The 17,184-nt window shown below is 39.9% G+C and overlaps 1 protein-coding gene across 6 annotated transcripts in view; it reads right to left on the bottom strand.

Moving 5' to 3' along the window:
- The window catches only part of TENM1 (teneurin transmembrane protein 1), a 781,688-nt gene that overhangs the window by 158,786 nt on the left and 605,718 nt on the right, over positions 1 to 17,184 (bottom strand). For all 6 annotated transcript variants that reach the window (XM_019438138.2, XM_019438139.2, XM_053892078.1 and 3 more), the window contains one exon: positions 8,040 to 8,256. In XM_019438138.2, coding sequence (XP_019293683.1) covers positions 8,040 to 8,256 — 217 coding nt within the window. The remainder of the gene's footprint in view (positions 1 to 8,039; positions 8,257 to 17,184) is intronic.

Raw genomic sequence — 17,184 nt, 5'->3', positions numbered from 1 at the left:
TCCCAGGGTTGTGGGATCAAGCCCCACATTGGGTTCTGTGCTGAGCGGGGAGCCTGCTTGGGATTCTTTCTCTCTCTCCCTTTGCCCCTCTCACGTGCATGCTCTCTAATAAAAAATTTAAAAACATTTAAAAAAGTATTATTAAAATGGTCACTCTCTGTCCCTAACCTTTATTTCATTTGAAAGTACTTTACCTACCTGACATTTACCTTTTCCTTTTTATTTTAACGTTTATTTATTTTTTGAAAGAGAGAGTGAGAGACAGAGCACAAGCAGGGGAGGGGCAGAGACAGAGGGAGACACAGAATCTGAAGCAGGCTCCAGGCTCTGAGCTGCCAGCATAGAGCCCGAAGGGGCTCGAACCCATGAGCCGTGAGATCATGACCTGAGCCGAGGTCGGACGCTTAGCCGACTGAGCCACCTAGGTGCCCCCTACCTTTTTCATCATCATTCTTCCTCACTAGACCGTATGGGGAAGGTACTTTGTCTGCTGTGGCCCAGAGCCTAGGACAGTGCCCATCACCAAATGAATAAATGGACCAAATAAACATTGTAATGTTCATCGATCTTAAGAGTGAAATGATTAATCTTCCTCCAGGTGGATTATCTTTAAAGAAACTATAGGATCCATCGTTATAAATGATGCCAGAGTGTTGTTAATGGGAATTTTTTTCATTGTGGTAAATGAGAATGTTTTGCTGATTGATTTTTCCCATGGAATTCATCTGTTTAATACAAACATTTTACATTGTAGGAAAAAATTACTTCCAGCCCCACACTTCAAAGAACGAAGCTTCTTGCAAATAGTTAAGCTGCTCACGGTCCAAATAAGCTTTGTGTTTTTCTTACAAGTTATCAATAGTCTCCCGTTTGCGTCAATTTTAGCAGCTTTTCATGCTCACCTGAGTTAATTAGTCCCATCTCGGAGCTACTGCTGAAAATGTCCCGGTCAGTCTCACTTCTGTCATCATTTAATGACTTTGTCTTTGTTAGAATACCTCTTGTCTTACATCACTTAGGTTCAAGCAGTTGAATTTGAGACCCCTGTGTTGATAAACTCCAAGCTCCCTTAAAAACCTGATGTTTCAGAATCCACAGAACTTACTGCAATTTGTAATTAATTTAATTATGTATGCATTTACTTGATGTTTTGACTGCCTTTAACACTAGAACGTAAGGGGAGCTCTGAATAAAGGGACGTGGTTTCTTTTGTTTCCTCCCATTCGTGTAGTTCCTGGCACACAGTGGGCACTCAAGAAATATCTGTTGAATAAATGAGTGAAGACATAGCCTCTTTAAAAAAAAAGAGCTGACATCAGGATATTCTATTGGGGATGGCAGAAGAATTTGATACCTCTTCTGGAAGAATTTAAAGTCCTTGGTTACTTTAGGGGTGCCTGGGTGGCTCAGTCAGTTAAGTGTCCGATTTTGGCTCAGGTCATGATCTTGTGGTCCGGTCCGTGAGTTCAAGCCCCACGTCAGGCTCTGTGCTGACAGCTCAGAGCCTAGAGCCTGCTTTGGATTCTGTGTCTCCCTCTGTCTCCACCCCTCCCCTCCTCACATTCTGTCTCTCTCTCTCAAAAACAAGTAAACATTAAAAAATTTACAAAAATAAAGTCCTTGGTTACTCTGGACATGCTAATACTTCAGTAAAACACAAATTTTAAAAAGCAGTAATTAGTATCTATAAAGTATGGTTACTCTTTTTTTAATATTTATTTATTTTGAGAGAGAGAGAGTGCCACCCAGGTGCTCAGGTATGCTTGTTTTTAAGCCCTAGTCCCTATTCAAGATCAGCAGGTTCTGCAGCAGTGACCCATCTCCCTGCAACCTTCCCCACCTTAACCTCACTCTTGATTCAATCATTCATTTTGCCATTCACAGGATTTCCAATGGTATAAATTTCCACCTCAACTAAGTGCAGAGAAGCATGTTTTATTAAACAAGTTATGTTAAGTAATTATGGCTGTTACCAGGTATCATGAATAATCAGGAGCATGAATCAAGGTTTTATTACCGAGCGGGGTGTAGTAAGGGAGGGGGAAGGCTTGCGTCTGTCAAGAGTTTGCCAAGAATGCCATGCTCTAGGCATTATAGTACTTCCATTTGCTCGGGGGCACTTGTCTTTGTTTTTCTCATGAGACAGAATGACGACGTGTGCCAAAGGGAGCCAGTTCACGGCAGCCTTCATATTGCCTTCTTGATATTGCTCCTTATTTTCTGATTTTTTCTTGATTCTAAATTTTGATTATCTAGCCCATTGAAGGAAGAGAGAATTATTGACGCTTGTACAAAGTTATAAATGATGTCAATTATGGGCAGGCTCTGACAGTGGTGGAATGTCTCATAAGGTTAAAAAAAAAAAAAGAGTAATTACTTTGCTGCTGTTAGATAATCACTTCATCTTTTATGAATTTGTTCCTGTGCTATTTGGAGAACAGTAATCTTACCTTTAGGCTGGTTCTACATTTGGGAATTGACTTATTTGAGGTCCTAATATCATCTGTGTGTTCTAGGCAACAAAAATGAGTTTTTCATTGGCAAATACGAGAAGAACCCTTCAATATTACTACAATGGAGTCACTCACTCCTTCTTTCCCGGCTTTTTGCTAAGTACTGTGTTAGACTCTGGGATACAGTGGTATGATAGATTAAAGATGGCCACGAATTCTTTGATACTTCTCTCATCATGAGGGGGGATCTATGTCTCCCCCACTTTGAATCTGGGCAAGCTCTGTGACTTCCGTAACTAACGGCATGTAACATAAGTGACACTGTTAAAATTTCTGGACACAGGCTTTAAGAGACCGGCATCTTCCATTTCTCGTCTCTTGGAATGCTCCCTCTCGGAGCCGTGAGCCACCATATATGAGTTCTGACAAACTCAAGGCTGGCGGCCATGCCAATGGGAAGCCCAAGTAGAAAGGCTGTATGTAGAAGGAGGGATTCCTGGCTGTTATCCAGCTGTTCCAGGCCCCAGCTCTTTGAGTTATCCAAGCTGAGAGCCCAAACGTCACCAAGAAAAGACAAGACATCCTGGCCATACCCTGTGTGAATTTCTGACCCACAGACTCATGATATATAATAATAAAATATATTTGAACCCATTATGTTTTGGAGTAGTTTTCTACACAGCAATAGATAATCAAAACAAGGAGAGAACAAATCAGACTCGGTCCTCGTCCTCAAAGAACTTATGATTTAGCAATTGGAACAATCCAGAGCTAATACTGTATAAATCCCAGTATGGAGCAAGAAACTGAAATATAGCAACTTCATAGACACTAGAAGAAACCTATCATTTTGCTTAACCTCTTGGCTCTGCACCCTGCTAACAGTGCTGTTATGTACGTAATGCTGTACTAAGTTTGGTCCCAACTCTAGAACTTTTCAACTAAGGGTGGGCATTTACCAGGAGTGGGCAGAAGAGGCTGCCATAACTTCACCCAACAGTATTGCTGCAAATTTTTAAATCTTTAGATTGTTCTTAAAACCCTTCTAAGTGATAAACACAATAGCCAAATGCCTCTCAATGTCCTTCTCATAGAAAGTAACCATTTTGCTCCTACTACAAGTGGGACCTGGACTATCTGAGTCGTGACTGGTGATACATGATGCCATCGGTTAAAATCCCCTGCCTCAAGGGAGTGACTGGCCTAAGGTGTGAGGCAGAGTGTATACGAACTATTCACAGGGTATACACAGGTGCCCTGGTGAACTAAGGGTGGAAATATCATTCCATTCATGTGATTTCTGGTTCATGTTCAGTCACCTTTTTTTTCTTTTTAAACCAACATAGTAAAAGGCCCCGAATTAAGTAAAATGGTAAGATGAGATTTTTAAAGATCCTCAGGGAAACAGAGAAGAAAGACAAACCAAACACTTGAGGTCGTTCCAAGGAAGGCTATAAAAGCTGTGTAGTCCAGAGGTTACCAACTCTAACTCCAGCCGGGCCAGGCGTGCCATTGAATGGGATGGAAGTGAGCCGGGTGTAAGGGGAGCAGGGAATGGTGACTGGAGAGACATGTCACATCCTATCCAGAGAGGCAGTCACCTATGTCACGGCCATGGGTGCAGAGATGCCGCACTTCGCAAATTTTCTAAGGAACGCAAACCTTCCAATTTTTATATCAGATCTTCTAATTTCTAAATGCTGGGCCAAACAAAACACATCTGCGGGCTGATGCTAAGCAACCTCTGGTGTAGACGCCTGACATGGATTGATGTGGGGTCAGCCTCTCATGGCTACAAAACGGACAAATGAGTTTGGCCAGACCTTGCTGTTGGCGGTTGCACTAACCCTGGTAGGATTTTGTTTTTTAAATGCACTTCTCCATTAGTGATGGCTAGTGAAATGTCTGGCTTTGCAAATTACTGCTGTCGTTTAGTTTAATGTACTCTTGTTTTTACATATTTATAAAAACCTTTTACATTATTAATAGTGATTAAATGCTTAGACACTGAAGATCAATAATGCTTCTGTTCACCTATTTACATTATTAAAAAGTAATAAGTCATACAGAGCACGTATAATAGGTGGTTTACTTTGTAGTCACGTTGGAGTAGATCGAAAAGATGAAACTCAGGCTACAGGGTAAAAGGTATTGAGGGAAAAAACGGTAACCGAATTGGGCTTGCTAGAGATGCGACCGTGGGCAGGTTACATGTTCACAGTGACATGATGCCATCACGGGGCACGGGAGGTACACATTTCGTGTGCTCTCACGTGCCAGTGGAGCAAACTTGAAACAACAAAAGCTAGTCTCACTTGGATGCACAAGGATGAACAGATGTTTAACCTTTACGTGTCCTTGCAACAATTAGTCACCTGCGCGCCACTGTCTTGAGCTCCGAAGGCTTCTGATGGTGGCAACATTCAGTGGTGAGTCAGCTGTGGGGTCACATTTTGCCAGGAGGCCAATGAGCCCCTTGACAAGGCTTTCTTCGTCGGCTTATCCAGCTATCTCTCAATTATGTGGCAGAAGCAAACAAGCAGAGTGGTTTGCCTGATTATGGCACATAAACATTCTAGATCTGTCTGAAGCATGCAACTCCACAGTCAGGGATATATAAGGACTGTAAGTCTTCTCAGGGTTAGCCATCCCAGCCTTCCAAAGAGCCAAAGTGGCTTGGCATAGTGGTTTCGAGGTCAAGCTCTCGGCACCAGTCTACTTGGGTTCAAATCCTGGCTCTGACACTCACTGATTGTGAACTTGGGCAAACGACTTACTTATTAACACCTCAGTTCTTGTTTCCTCACATGGAAAGTAGGCATAATAACAGTGTCCACCACATGGAGTTTGGGTAAGGATTAAATGAGATAGCACATGTAAAAGCTTAGTATGAAGCCTGACACATAATAATTGCCAAATAACGATTTGCATATAGGAAAGACCCATCTTAGCCGTCATTCAACCGTGTTCTTCTACCAACAGGAAGTCTGCAAATAACGTCATGGAAATGTATTAAATAGAACTGGATTTTTAACTTCACTTGTTTTTTTTTCTTGTGGTGACCCCGACATAACTCATCCAGTATAAATTAGATCCAAGCCACCAGGTTTAGTTAAGGACGGGCTGAAATGGGGCAGCTGTGGCATAACAGAAAGGTTGTAAGAGCTGCTACGATACAAACTCGGTGGCTGTGTGACGCGGGGCCAGTTATTTAATCTCTCTGAACCTGTTTCCTCATGCCTAAAATGCACTAGCACAAAGATGTATAGTTCACGGGGCTACTGTGAGGGTAAAATGAAATAATGCCTGCTCGAGGGCTTTGCAAATGAAAAAGGTACTGTTTCGATGTAACCATTATTATTCATATATGTGATCAGAGTCGGATTTACGTTACCCAGAGTGATATCGCAAGGGCTTATCTCTTAGAGGCAATAGAGCTAGACTGCTTGCCCTCAACTCTATCCCTTGGAAAAGACCTGCGCCTTTTCTGACAGATTCGATAGGTCTGTAATAGCTGAGACCACTGGATGAAGGGGACCTGTCGTTCTGAATTCAAATGTGACTTGCAGCGCCAAATGATAACTTGCAGCATTTGACAGAAGGATGAAGACAACTCGGTCAAACCGGGAGAAGGAGGGGGCATTAGCTACCGCGAGGAATAGGTCTGTTCACTCTGCCAGCGCTGGCAAGTGGCTGGAGCCTGAAGCCAAACCACAAGGGTGGAAGTCTCTCTTCACTTTGCAAAGCTTATCGCGCCAGTGTCCTGCTCTGGGTCATGACCACTCATCTCCTGCCTCTCTCAGGTCCTGACTGTCTCTCTTGACTTGAGTTCAGTGAGTCATTTAACATACCTCCGTGACATGGAGGTTGCTATTTCTTTTACTTTTTTTGTTTTGTTTTGTTTTGGACTCACTTTTCCCTAAGCACGGAGAAAGCTGCAGGGAGAGTGGGGGGAATGGCTGTGTTTTGTTCCTTTTGTTTCCCTGGTGGACAACAAATAAGCCTCCACTACCTAAATCATGACTTTGACTGCAGCCCATCACAAAGTTTCCCCGGAGTTGTTACTGAGCTGGCAGAAACACTTCAGAATGGGGAGGACTAAGTCTCTTGGGAGAAGACAAACTCGATCCCCTGGCAGAACAGGTTTGGGGTTCTGTCAGACACCTAAAAGGTCACTCCCGAACAATAATAAAAACAATGAGGACGCTTTAAGTTTCAGTATCAGTTCTTACATACAATCTGTGGAAAGGATGCTGCTGAATGTTTTAAATTTCCATGCACATCTGGGCTTTTTTCGTTTACTACTTTGTGTAGCTCAAGATTGAGTGGTAATTTTCTTAGATTATCATTTGTATTAATATAAACTCTTGACTGAGTTTTCTTCTGGGGACTGATAGCACCCACCACGATGCAACTAAGCGGGCACGGTGTAGACAGGGGCTACTGGACAAATATTTTGCATGTTTCAAATTCCCATTTGTAACAATCTAGAAGGTAGTGAAATGAACACAGGAGGACATTTTTAAGAGACCAGAAATGTTGACTTCAGTGACTCATTTATGTCTAGTGCTAATTAGTAAAATATATCATTGCTGAAGATGAAGCAGAGAATATAGCAATGAGCAAATTCATGTGATTATACTTCAAACAAGTAAGTTAATCTTGAAAAAATTCTTTACCTACTGGGTTGGGCTTTGGTCTCATGTCTTAGTGACAATTCATGCATTTGAGCTTTCTTAGAAGACAGATTTTCACAAGTCTTGTATTTCACATTAAGACGTCAAATTCAGCCAAGTCTTTCATATAGAAATGTTTTACATCAAGGAATAAAACAACATTTGGCTTTTGAAATTCAGGAGTTTTCAAGGGATAAATCCAGAAGCTAAACAATAAATCTGCAAATTATACTTCCATCCTGTTTTTGTCATTAAAAGCCTCATCTGTGCTTTGCTACAAATAATACATACTGTACGTGTGTGTGTGTGCGTGTGTGTGTGTGTGTACCGTTGACCCTTGAACAACACAGGGGTTAGGGTTCCCCCATGAAGTTGGAAGATCCACATATAACTTTTGATACCTCAAAAACTTAACCACTAATAACTCACTGTTGACCAGAAGCCTTACTAAGAACATAAACAACTGATTAATGCATATTTTGTATGTTATATGTATTGTATACTGTATTCTTACAATAAAGTAAGCTAGAGAAAAAATGGTATCAAGAAAATCATAAGGAAAATACATTTGCAGTGTTGTGTTGTACTGTGAAAAAACCCACATATAAGTGGATCCGTGAAATTCAAACCTGTGTTGTTCAAGGGTCAACTGTATACACACACACACACACACACACACACACACACACACATTTATATGTGTATCTTTTACGATAAAGAATCTCAAGAAATGGCTTCTCACTCTTAACCAAACAGTAAGGTCTTGGGTATTCCAGAGATGCCTACAAAAGGAATTGATACATACTGTGTGGAATGGAAAGTAGCGTGACTTTTAGAAGACCTCTTCCTTTCACAGTTAAGGAAAACCATGACCACTGTTTATTAAGAAACAAAATAAATACATACATACCTGCTGTCAAATGAGATCTCTGGAGGAATGACATGAGTACTGTCCTTGCCCATGAGGAATTTGATTCGATCATAGAAGAGTCTCGAAGTGTGCTGAGAGAAGAGGGGTTGGCTTTGCTGAATGAGGTCAAGAGGATCTGGTGAGCCCTGACAGAGGGGACTTACATAACAGTTGCTTTGTTGACAACAATCAGGGTCCACACAGTCAGTCAAACCATCTGAAAAAAAAATATGCTTTTTTGAAATTTAGCTTCAAGAGAAACAACACTGTTTAAAATATGCACAGATGGAGAAAAATCTAGAATACAGACAAAGGTAACTGTCCATGTTTTGAGTTTAGGATCTATTAAATTTGCATGTTTCTCATGAAAAATTACTCTGAGTTTAGATGGCGCAAACTATTTTGCTCATAAATCTTTCTTCCCTGAATTCTCCAGCATTTATGGGCTGTACTGTACTGTGTACATTTGGATAGAGTCTTCCATTAGGTATCACTCTCTTTAGAAGTTTCCTTCTTCCTCAGCAAGGCCATTCCTCCAGGATAGCAACTATTCTTAGAGTTCTTTTGAATTTCTCACACCATGTGCATTCATGAGCACACAATTAACAAATGCTTGCCAACTTGAATTTGTTTGTGTTTTTTAAAACATCTCCTAATATTCTTGTCTAGTGGTAATTCTCAAAATAGAAGTGGGCATTCTCATAGTGATAATTTGTGTCTGGGGCAGGGCAGTGATTTTCAAATGTGTAGCCAATTATCTTGGGGAGCTTATTAAATATACACATTTTTGAGCCCCACCTATTAAATCAGAATTTCTTCAAGCCCAGGATTATGCATATTTACTGTGAGTGAATCTGAGGCACACTACTGTTTCAGAACCATTTTTTTTTTGGAATTTGTAGAATCAACTAGTCCTTACTTGTTCCTAACCGCGGTTATTTGATGCAAGTACTAATAAATCTCAGGTATATGAATGTGATGAGTTGCTCTCTTTCATTTTGTAGGCCTTCACTATTTACTCAAGACTCTCGAATCTCTGGTTGTACTAATAAAAAAATCACATAAAGATTGCATTCTTTGGTAGAGGAATTGATGAGGGGCAGAGGGTTACAGGAGGAGGGGAGACCATCTGAGAATCTAATAGGTGCAAAAACACTGTGTTAGATGATTGGGGAAGTAAATAGAGAAAAAGACTCTTTTCCTGTTTTCAGGAGCTCAGAGTTTAGTAGGAGAAACAGGTGTATAAACAGCTGACTCTTACACGAGTTAAAAGTGCAGTAAGTATTACAAGAGACTACGTGCAAAGAGAAGGGGCTGGAGTGATTAACTGAGCATATGGACACTTCATTCCACCCCCAACAAGCAAAAAAATTAAAGTCCTTCCAAGGTCCTTAAAGCAGACAAGTAGCTCTAATTTAGATGTTTAACAAGGGTAAATATAAAGATGCTAATCTTCCTGGCTGGCAGTGGAACAGGGAGGTTCAGATGGATCACCGGCTCCTTAAGGCTGATGATGAAAGTTGCCAGCGCTGGTTTCACGCAGCTCTTTGGCTTGTTCCCTTCCTGACGTGGGTGCCCCTGTGGAGGCGGACAGGGGTGGACCACAGCTGGGGGCAATGAAAGCCAGGAACACCAAGAGAGTAGACATTTGGAACAGTAGCCCTGGGGCACCCAGGGAATATTTTCCCCCACATGAGGTCGTTTAAAATTCCCTGTACCACAGACACTACTTTGATTTAAAATGCGGTTTGCTGCTTTCTTGCCTTCCCTGGTTGTTCAGTGCATTTTTTGCCCTGGTTTCTACTTCTCTGTAGACATCTTTCTTTTTCACTGATGACTAACTTTTAAGCGTGGATTTGTTGCAGTAAGAAGTCCCCTTCTGCTCTCCTTTCTCCCCTCATTCATCATATTAGCAGATTTTCTATAGATTTCAGAGGCCACCGCCACCTCCCTCTCCAATACGTTGTCGTCAGTCTCCTATTAGCACATTATCTCTTTACTCTGCTAATTAAACATCTGGATGCACTGAAAAGCTGGCAAAAACATCAGGCCGATTAAAGGAGTTCTCTGATGTCTGGAATTGGTGCATAATACACGGAACAATGGAAAACTGCTTTTCAAATGGGCAGTCACCTTTATCTTTCAGTCGGTGACAAACGTACTAGTAATAATCAGATCAGGCACTCACAGGTTTCAACCTGTCAGTCCCACAATCCAAACTGATTTTTGAAAACAAATAGATTTTAAATAAATAGAAATGTCCAAATGATATTCAAAAATCAATTCTAAAAACTAAACACAGATCCAATTCAAAACTGGGACTCACATTCTCATCTAGTTATGTGCTATAAATTCCAAGCTAATGCTTCATATTTAATAGTTGCTATTATATAGGGCTGACCCTGTAAGACCTCTGTTTTCTTAGAGAACAGTGAGACTTCTGTTGAACCTAGGAAGGCTGCAGGCAAGCAGACCAATAATGGTATGCAAGCCCCAAATTATAATTTATAGGTAAGCCCAATACGTGCACAAAGATCTAGTTACCAATTATCACATTTGGATAACACTCCATACAGTATGTCTAGACTGTTACAAAGAAGTGCAAATGACAGTCACACTGCATGTGTGGGTTTCTTTCTTGCTCTTTCTTTCTTTCTTTCTTTCTTTCTTTCTTTCTTTCTTTTTTTTCTTGGACTATTACCGGTTCTATTATTGTTCTGAATTGGAAGCTGTGGCACCCTCCTGACAGCCAGGCTCAGGGTATCAGATATGAACATATCAAATATTAACTGATTTTACTTTTAGGGCCTCTTCATTTTAAAGGACTAAAAAATAAAACCCAGTAAAAAAGAAGGAGGTTAAATTATCTTGAAGGACTAAACATGGCATTCATTGATCTTAGCTTGGCCAGCCAGTTAGGGACTATGCCAGGAGGCCCAACTGGGGCTGATAAAGACCAAGGACACTGGTTTCTTTTGTATATGATCTAGTAATTTACTATAAAGCTTTTACTTACCAGATGTATGCCCGTGGATGAAAGAAGGATTGGACAGGGGGATGTGAATGATATACGGAAAACCTATCCTTTTCTAATCCTTAAAATGAATTTGTAAATATCCTTTTCCGGACAACATCCATATTATCACATTGATAAAAATGGACAGCTAGGTCATGACAGGGTACCCAAAAGGATTTGGAAGCATGTATAATTAGTTAATATACTAGGTATGGCACTAGGTTCTTCCACATAGATTATTTCAACTGATCCCTACAACAACCCCGTTAGGTAGACATCTCATCTTCATTTACATTTAAGGAGGAGAGGGTAAATGTGATTGCACAGTTGGAGGAAATAGGAGAGTCCTATCAACACGCAGTGTTCTCGCTACACATCACATGTTCAGCAGCAACATCTAAGCAGTATTACTAGCACTGGCCCAGGCTGTAAGGCTTCTAAGCACCTGACTAATGTAGGTATTTAGAACACACGAAGCGGTTAAGGTCAAAGAACCGGACTGTGATTCTAATCTTACTTCGCTGCTTACAATCTAAATGATCCTAGACAAATCAGTTCATCTCTTGGATTCTTAACTTCCTTACCTACAAGATGGGGATTATAAAAACGCCTACCCCACAGGGCTGTTGTAAGGATCACCTGCTATAATAATCATAAAGAATTTAGCACAGTGTTTGGTACGCAGCTAGCACTCTCGATCAATGTTAGCTCTTGCCATTAACCAAGTTCTACCCTGCACAGACTGCAAAGAGTCTAAGGATAGAGTCCCGGGGGTAGATGCCAATGGTGTGCAGTGGCAGCTAAAAACGTTCAGACCCACTTCTACTGAAGGTGCCTTATCACTGGCCAGAGGGCAATTAACTTCTGTGTCGCATATTCAGTTCGCTGGAATGTGTTCATTTTGTGCACTCTGCATGGTTAGGTTGTCAGATGGGTAGAATCCTGTGTGGCTCTAAATAGACACTAATGCTACAGTAAATCTTTATTCATTGAATTTCACAAATTCACAATTTGTTATCATTTGGACAGGGGCTGGATTGAAGCTTAACCTTTTCAGCATCTATAGAACAGAGGGTCTGCCAAGCAAATGAATAGTCAAAAAGAAATTGAAGGGCTGATCATTCCCATGACTCAGTTAAATAAAATCTTCTCAGGCATTTTAGAAACCCATAAAAATGGACTAATTATAAATCATTCATAAATTTTTACTCAAGCAGGCCCCCCTACCAGGCACTGCCATTAGCTTAGCTGTTGCTGTTATATGCGTAGAAGGTAATAGGACTGTATTTCCTTTGGAAATAGACTATAATTCATTTGATCTTTCACTTATTCAGGCTGACTTTCACCTCCAGGCTTTTGCTGTATTAGTAAGAAGAAAATGGGAGAGGCTCAAGTGCACTCAGGATTTGACCTGATCCAATCACTGTTATTGCAATCACCTCATACAATTGACTTTTCCTGGGTCATGAAAGTAAATTGTTTATATGCCACTAATGTTCGTGTCCTCTGGTCCCCACCTGCCATCACTGGGGCTTCTCACATCACTCAGAGTAGAAGCCCATGTCCTGACAATGACTTAACTTCCCCCCCAGTCTGGCTCTTCACAGTCTCTCTCTTACCTCTCTGACCTTACCTCCTATTATCCCATAACCTTCCAAGAAGTTTGGAAAACATGTGACCTTCCCCATTATTCCTTTGCCTGGAATGTTCTTTACTCCAGTACCAACATGGCTCACCCCTCACTTCCTTTAAGTCCGAATGCCACCTTGTCAGGGAGGCTTTCATTTTCCACCTTATTTAAAATTCCACCCCTGTTCCACATCCTATCCTTTAATCTGCTTTTTAAAAAATGTCTCCGTCACACTTACCATCTTCTAGCATACTATTTCTTTTAAAATTTTGGTTTATTGTCTGCCTCTCACGACTAGAATCTAAGCTCCCCGGAAGCAACGATTTAGTCTTTTTTATTCACTATTTCTTCACTCGAACAGTGAATGCCGTTCAAAGTAAGCATTCAGTGAGTGTGTGTTGAATGAATACATGCGTGTCCTGAAAGTCCTATTTCTATGACATTTGTAAATCTACCTAAAGATTAATAAACATTCAACTAATGCATCAAAAAACACAATTTATAAATAGATTCTTCATTGATACCACACTTTTATTACCCACTTCAAATTAATGGATTTCGAACATCATCTCATTCATTGTCACAACTGCAAAGTAGGCAGATGTCAAGTACTACCAGCCTTAGTTGCCAGATAATGTAACAGAGGTGGTCACAGAGTGTTCAGGTGAGTTACAGAGTTTAGATTTTCCAATTTTGTATCTGGAAGAGTTTGTATCTGGAACCACTGGGCAGTTTAAGCACTCTTAAGTAAGTGAGGATCCTTTAATGAATGGGTTGTTTAGAAACGAGGGGGGCATGGTCAGAAGAGAATAATTAGGAATATGCTTTCTGACCTAGGTCTTCTGTCCCAAGCCAAATCTTAACAGTAAACGTGGAGAAGGTGTCTGGCCCTTAAACAGAGCAAATGTTACCAATTCATTGCTCCTTCTATTTCATTTTCCTATTTATTAAACACTGCAGCATGCTGGTGACATTCAAAACATGAGGCTTATTGATCCATGAGCTTATGTGTTCATAATTCACCCATGGTGCTGATTTCTAGATCTAGAAACACTATATCATAGAACAGGCTTGCAAATAGCTATTGTTCTTAATGAATGGTGACTTGTTATGAAGAATGATTCCTGGAAGATCATTCTCTTTTAGGCAATTAACTTATTGATTTTGCCAATGAATATGAATATAGACCGGTGGGAGAGTTTGTATAAGAGAAGCTTGGAAAACATGTGACAAATATTTAAAAGATCAGGGGGAAAAGAGCTGTTCTGATTAAACACTCTTATTCCTCATCTTTTTAACCTCCTTGACAGTCTTTCCACGGTATCAAAAACCACCTTCCTTCCTCTACAACTAGAGTGAATAAAATGAAATCTCTGCTTGATAACTGAAGGTTGTATGAAATTCACACTGTTCTCTATGATCTGGCTAATGCCTAGCTTCATATTCTCATCTCCTACCAGTCTCTCCTTGGCTCATATTCCAGCCACAATGACTTGCCTTTCACTTCCTAGAAGAGCCTAGTACATTTCCATTGCAGGGCATTTGTACATGCTGTTTCCTTGGCCTGGAGCGTTCTGCTCCAGACTCACGTGGGGCCTCCCTTACCATGCAGACTTGGTTAGCTCCCTACACGTCTCTAGCGCTCTAAAAATTTTATAGCACTGCTTACAGTTGCCAATATGTAGTTATTTGTGTCATTTCTTATTTAATATCCGTCTCCCTCCCTAGGCCATAAGCTCTATGAGGGCAGAAACTTGTCTTGTCATTTTCTCCCTAATGCCAACCACAATACTTGGCACGAAGTAGTAATGAATGAATGGAAAACTGGGTACTCAGTATGAAATGTCTGTCTGAAAGATAAACATTGGAGTCAAACATTTAGATCAGCATTATCCAATAACAGTTTTTTAAGATGATGGGAATGCTCTAGATCTGTTCTAATAGTCACTAGTATCATGTGACGCCTGAGCCCTGGAGATGTGCCCAGTGCAGCTGAGAAATGGAATTTTTAATGTTATTTAAGTGAAACTGAAATAGTCACATTGACTAGTAGCTACCATATCAGACAGTGTAGATTTTGAGATTGCCAAATGGTTAGATGTTGGATGGTGTATAAACTTAGCCAAACAACATAACAGAGTTTGACATTTTCATGAGGTCCTATTTATCATTTTTTTCTATTGTGGTGGTTTCTTTCCTTGCTTTTACGTTTAAGAAGTCCTTTCCTGTCTTGAGATTGGTCACCTATATTTTCTTCTAATTGTGTTTGGTTTTTTTTTTTTTTTTTTTTTTTTACCTTTAACTCATTAATCAGCTGGAGTGTTTTGATTTCTCTTCGGCTTTTGGAATATGCTATAAATTGAAAATCTAAGGTTTTTTTTTCCTCAGGAGTTGTCTGAGCATTCCTTCACAATGCTTCTTTTCCCTACTGATTTTTGATGCCAGTTATATAATCTACTAAATGTTTATTTGTCCTGGGGTGTGTTGCAGGGCTTTCATTTGGTTGTACTGATCTGTCTACTCTTCCATCTGTACCCCTTTGGTTTTTTAAATATTTTATTATTTATTTTTGAGAGAGCACAAGCAGGGGAGGGGCAGAGAGAGAGGGAGACACAGAACCCGAAACGGGCTCCAGGCTCTGAGCTGTCAGCACAGAGCCCGACGACGAGGGGCTCGAACTCATGAGCCATGAGATCATGACCTGAGCCAGAGTCAGACGCTTAACTAACTGAGCCACCCAGATGCTCCAGTACCACTTTGTTTTAATGATCATAGCTTTAAAATATTCTTTAATGTCTGATAGTTCTAGCTTGTTCTCTTTGTTTAGGCTATTCTGATTCAGTTAGTGCAACGTCTAAACTTTTTTTCTCATGTCAATTTATATGTGCACATAATGCATGGTGATCACAATTTGTAAACTCCAAATCAGGACACATGATTAACACAGGAAAATGTGGTCACCATTCACATCAATATTAAGTCTCCTCCAAGCACAGGGTTGTGCACGTGGTAGGTGCTTTTTGACTAAAAGGATAAAAGAGGTAGAGACATTTGATTGGTCTGTAATTTCTATGGTAGTTAGTTCTTATATATACAATGCATAAGACAGCTTTCCTTGTTTTGCATGTTAAGAAGAAATCCAAAGGTGATTTGTTCTCTGTTCTGTTCTTACTGTTCAAGGAGCTCTTAGGTAGCTCCTAGACCAGCTGTGTCACCCACATATTCAATGCAGCCCAATTAGTTACTAAGAGTCACAATGCATTGAATCAGAGTGTGACTAAAGTCAAAGCTGCAGGAAACAGCAGCAATACTAATGAGTATTCAAAGCTGATTAGAATGCAAAAAAATCCTGCTATTCTTTAAGTATCAGCGATAATATGGGGCAATCAGGTAGCAGCTACTTGAAGCAATTGCTCGAAAGTGATTTTTTTTTGAGTGGGAAGATTTCTTAAGAATTACATTTTAAAAATGAGGACCATTTTTTCCCCAAAAGGTTCAACTGGCACTTTCTGATTTAATTGAAGCGCACACACACATACACACATGCACAAATAAGTATGCAGATATTAATCATTAGTCATATTCAACTAAATGAATCCAGTAATTCTGGATAGCTGGAAAGCTGAAATCACCAAATGAAGGGCATTTAATGTATTCTTATGGATAATATTTTAGCAGCATAAGAATGAAATTATTGTCCAAAATCTCAGTCATGGGGTTTTCAGAGGTTATTTAATCCATCTTTCCATCTCAAGGTAGAACCAAATCTATATTTATCATCAATATCATCTTAATCCTACTAAAGGAGAAAAAATGGTAATTGGAACGGCTACTCCCTAAAGAAACAATCATAAAAATACACTGAACTCATATCAGGGTTGTTGATTTTTGATTCCCACATTAGATACACAGTTTTAAAGGAATGTTCAGAGGTCAATAGATATTTAGCAAAATCTTCTATACTTTTTGTGTCTATATATACCACAGATACTAAGAATTGATAGTGCATTAATTCATTAATGTTTAATCGATTCATTCATTAAACATTTTTGGCTGCCTCAAGGTGACCTTGAGGCCCTAAAAAGGCTTGACAATTAAATATTCAATTATTTTTATCAAACTGTACTTTATTAAGGCAGGAAACTTATTTTGGCTCAACCCGGAGTTAGAAATTATAATCATATAGGTTGTTAAAGTATTTTCTGAGCATAAACCTTTCAATCAATATATCAACTGAGAAATCTCTATTACGACCTCAAATCCTTTTGGAATGCCCACCATAGTTTATACCTGGCTCTGTCATTTCCTTGTTATATGATCTTGAGCAACTTATTTAACTTCTCTGTGCCTCGGTTTCCTAATTTGTAAAGCAGTATATTAAGAGTAGTTCCTGCCTCATGGGGATTAAATGAAACAGTTCACATAAAGGACTCAGCACTGTGCCTTGTACATAGGAAATCCTAAATACAAGTAAGCTAATATTATTAGTGATTATATTG

Source organism: Panthera pardus, unplaced genomic scaffold (assembly GCF_024362965.1).
Source record: "Panthera pardus isolate Hobbes unplaced genomic scaffold, ASM2436296v1 HiC_scaffold_27, whole genome shotgun sequence".
NCBI lineage: Eukaryota > Metazoa > Chordata > Mammalia > Carnivora > Felidae > Panthera > Panthera pardus.
Note: the sequence above shows the minus strand (reverse complement) of the source record. Positions and strands in the feature narration are given on the sequence as shown.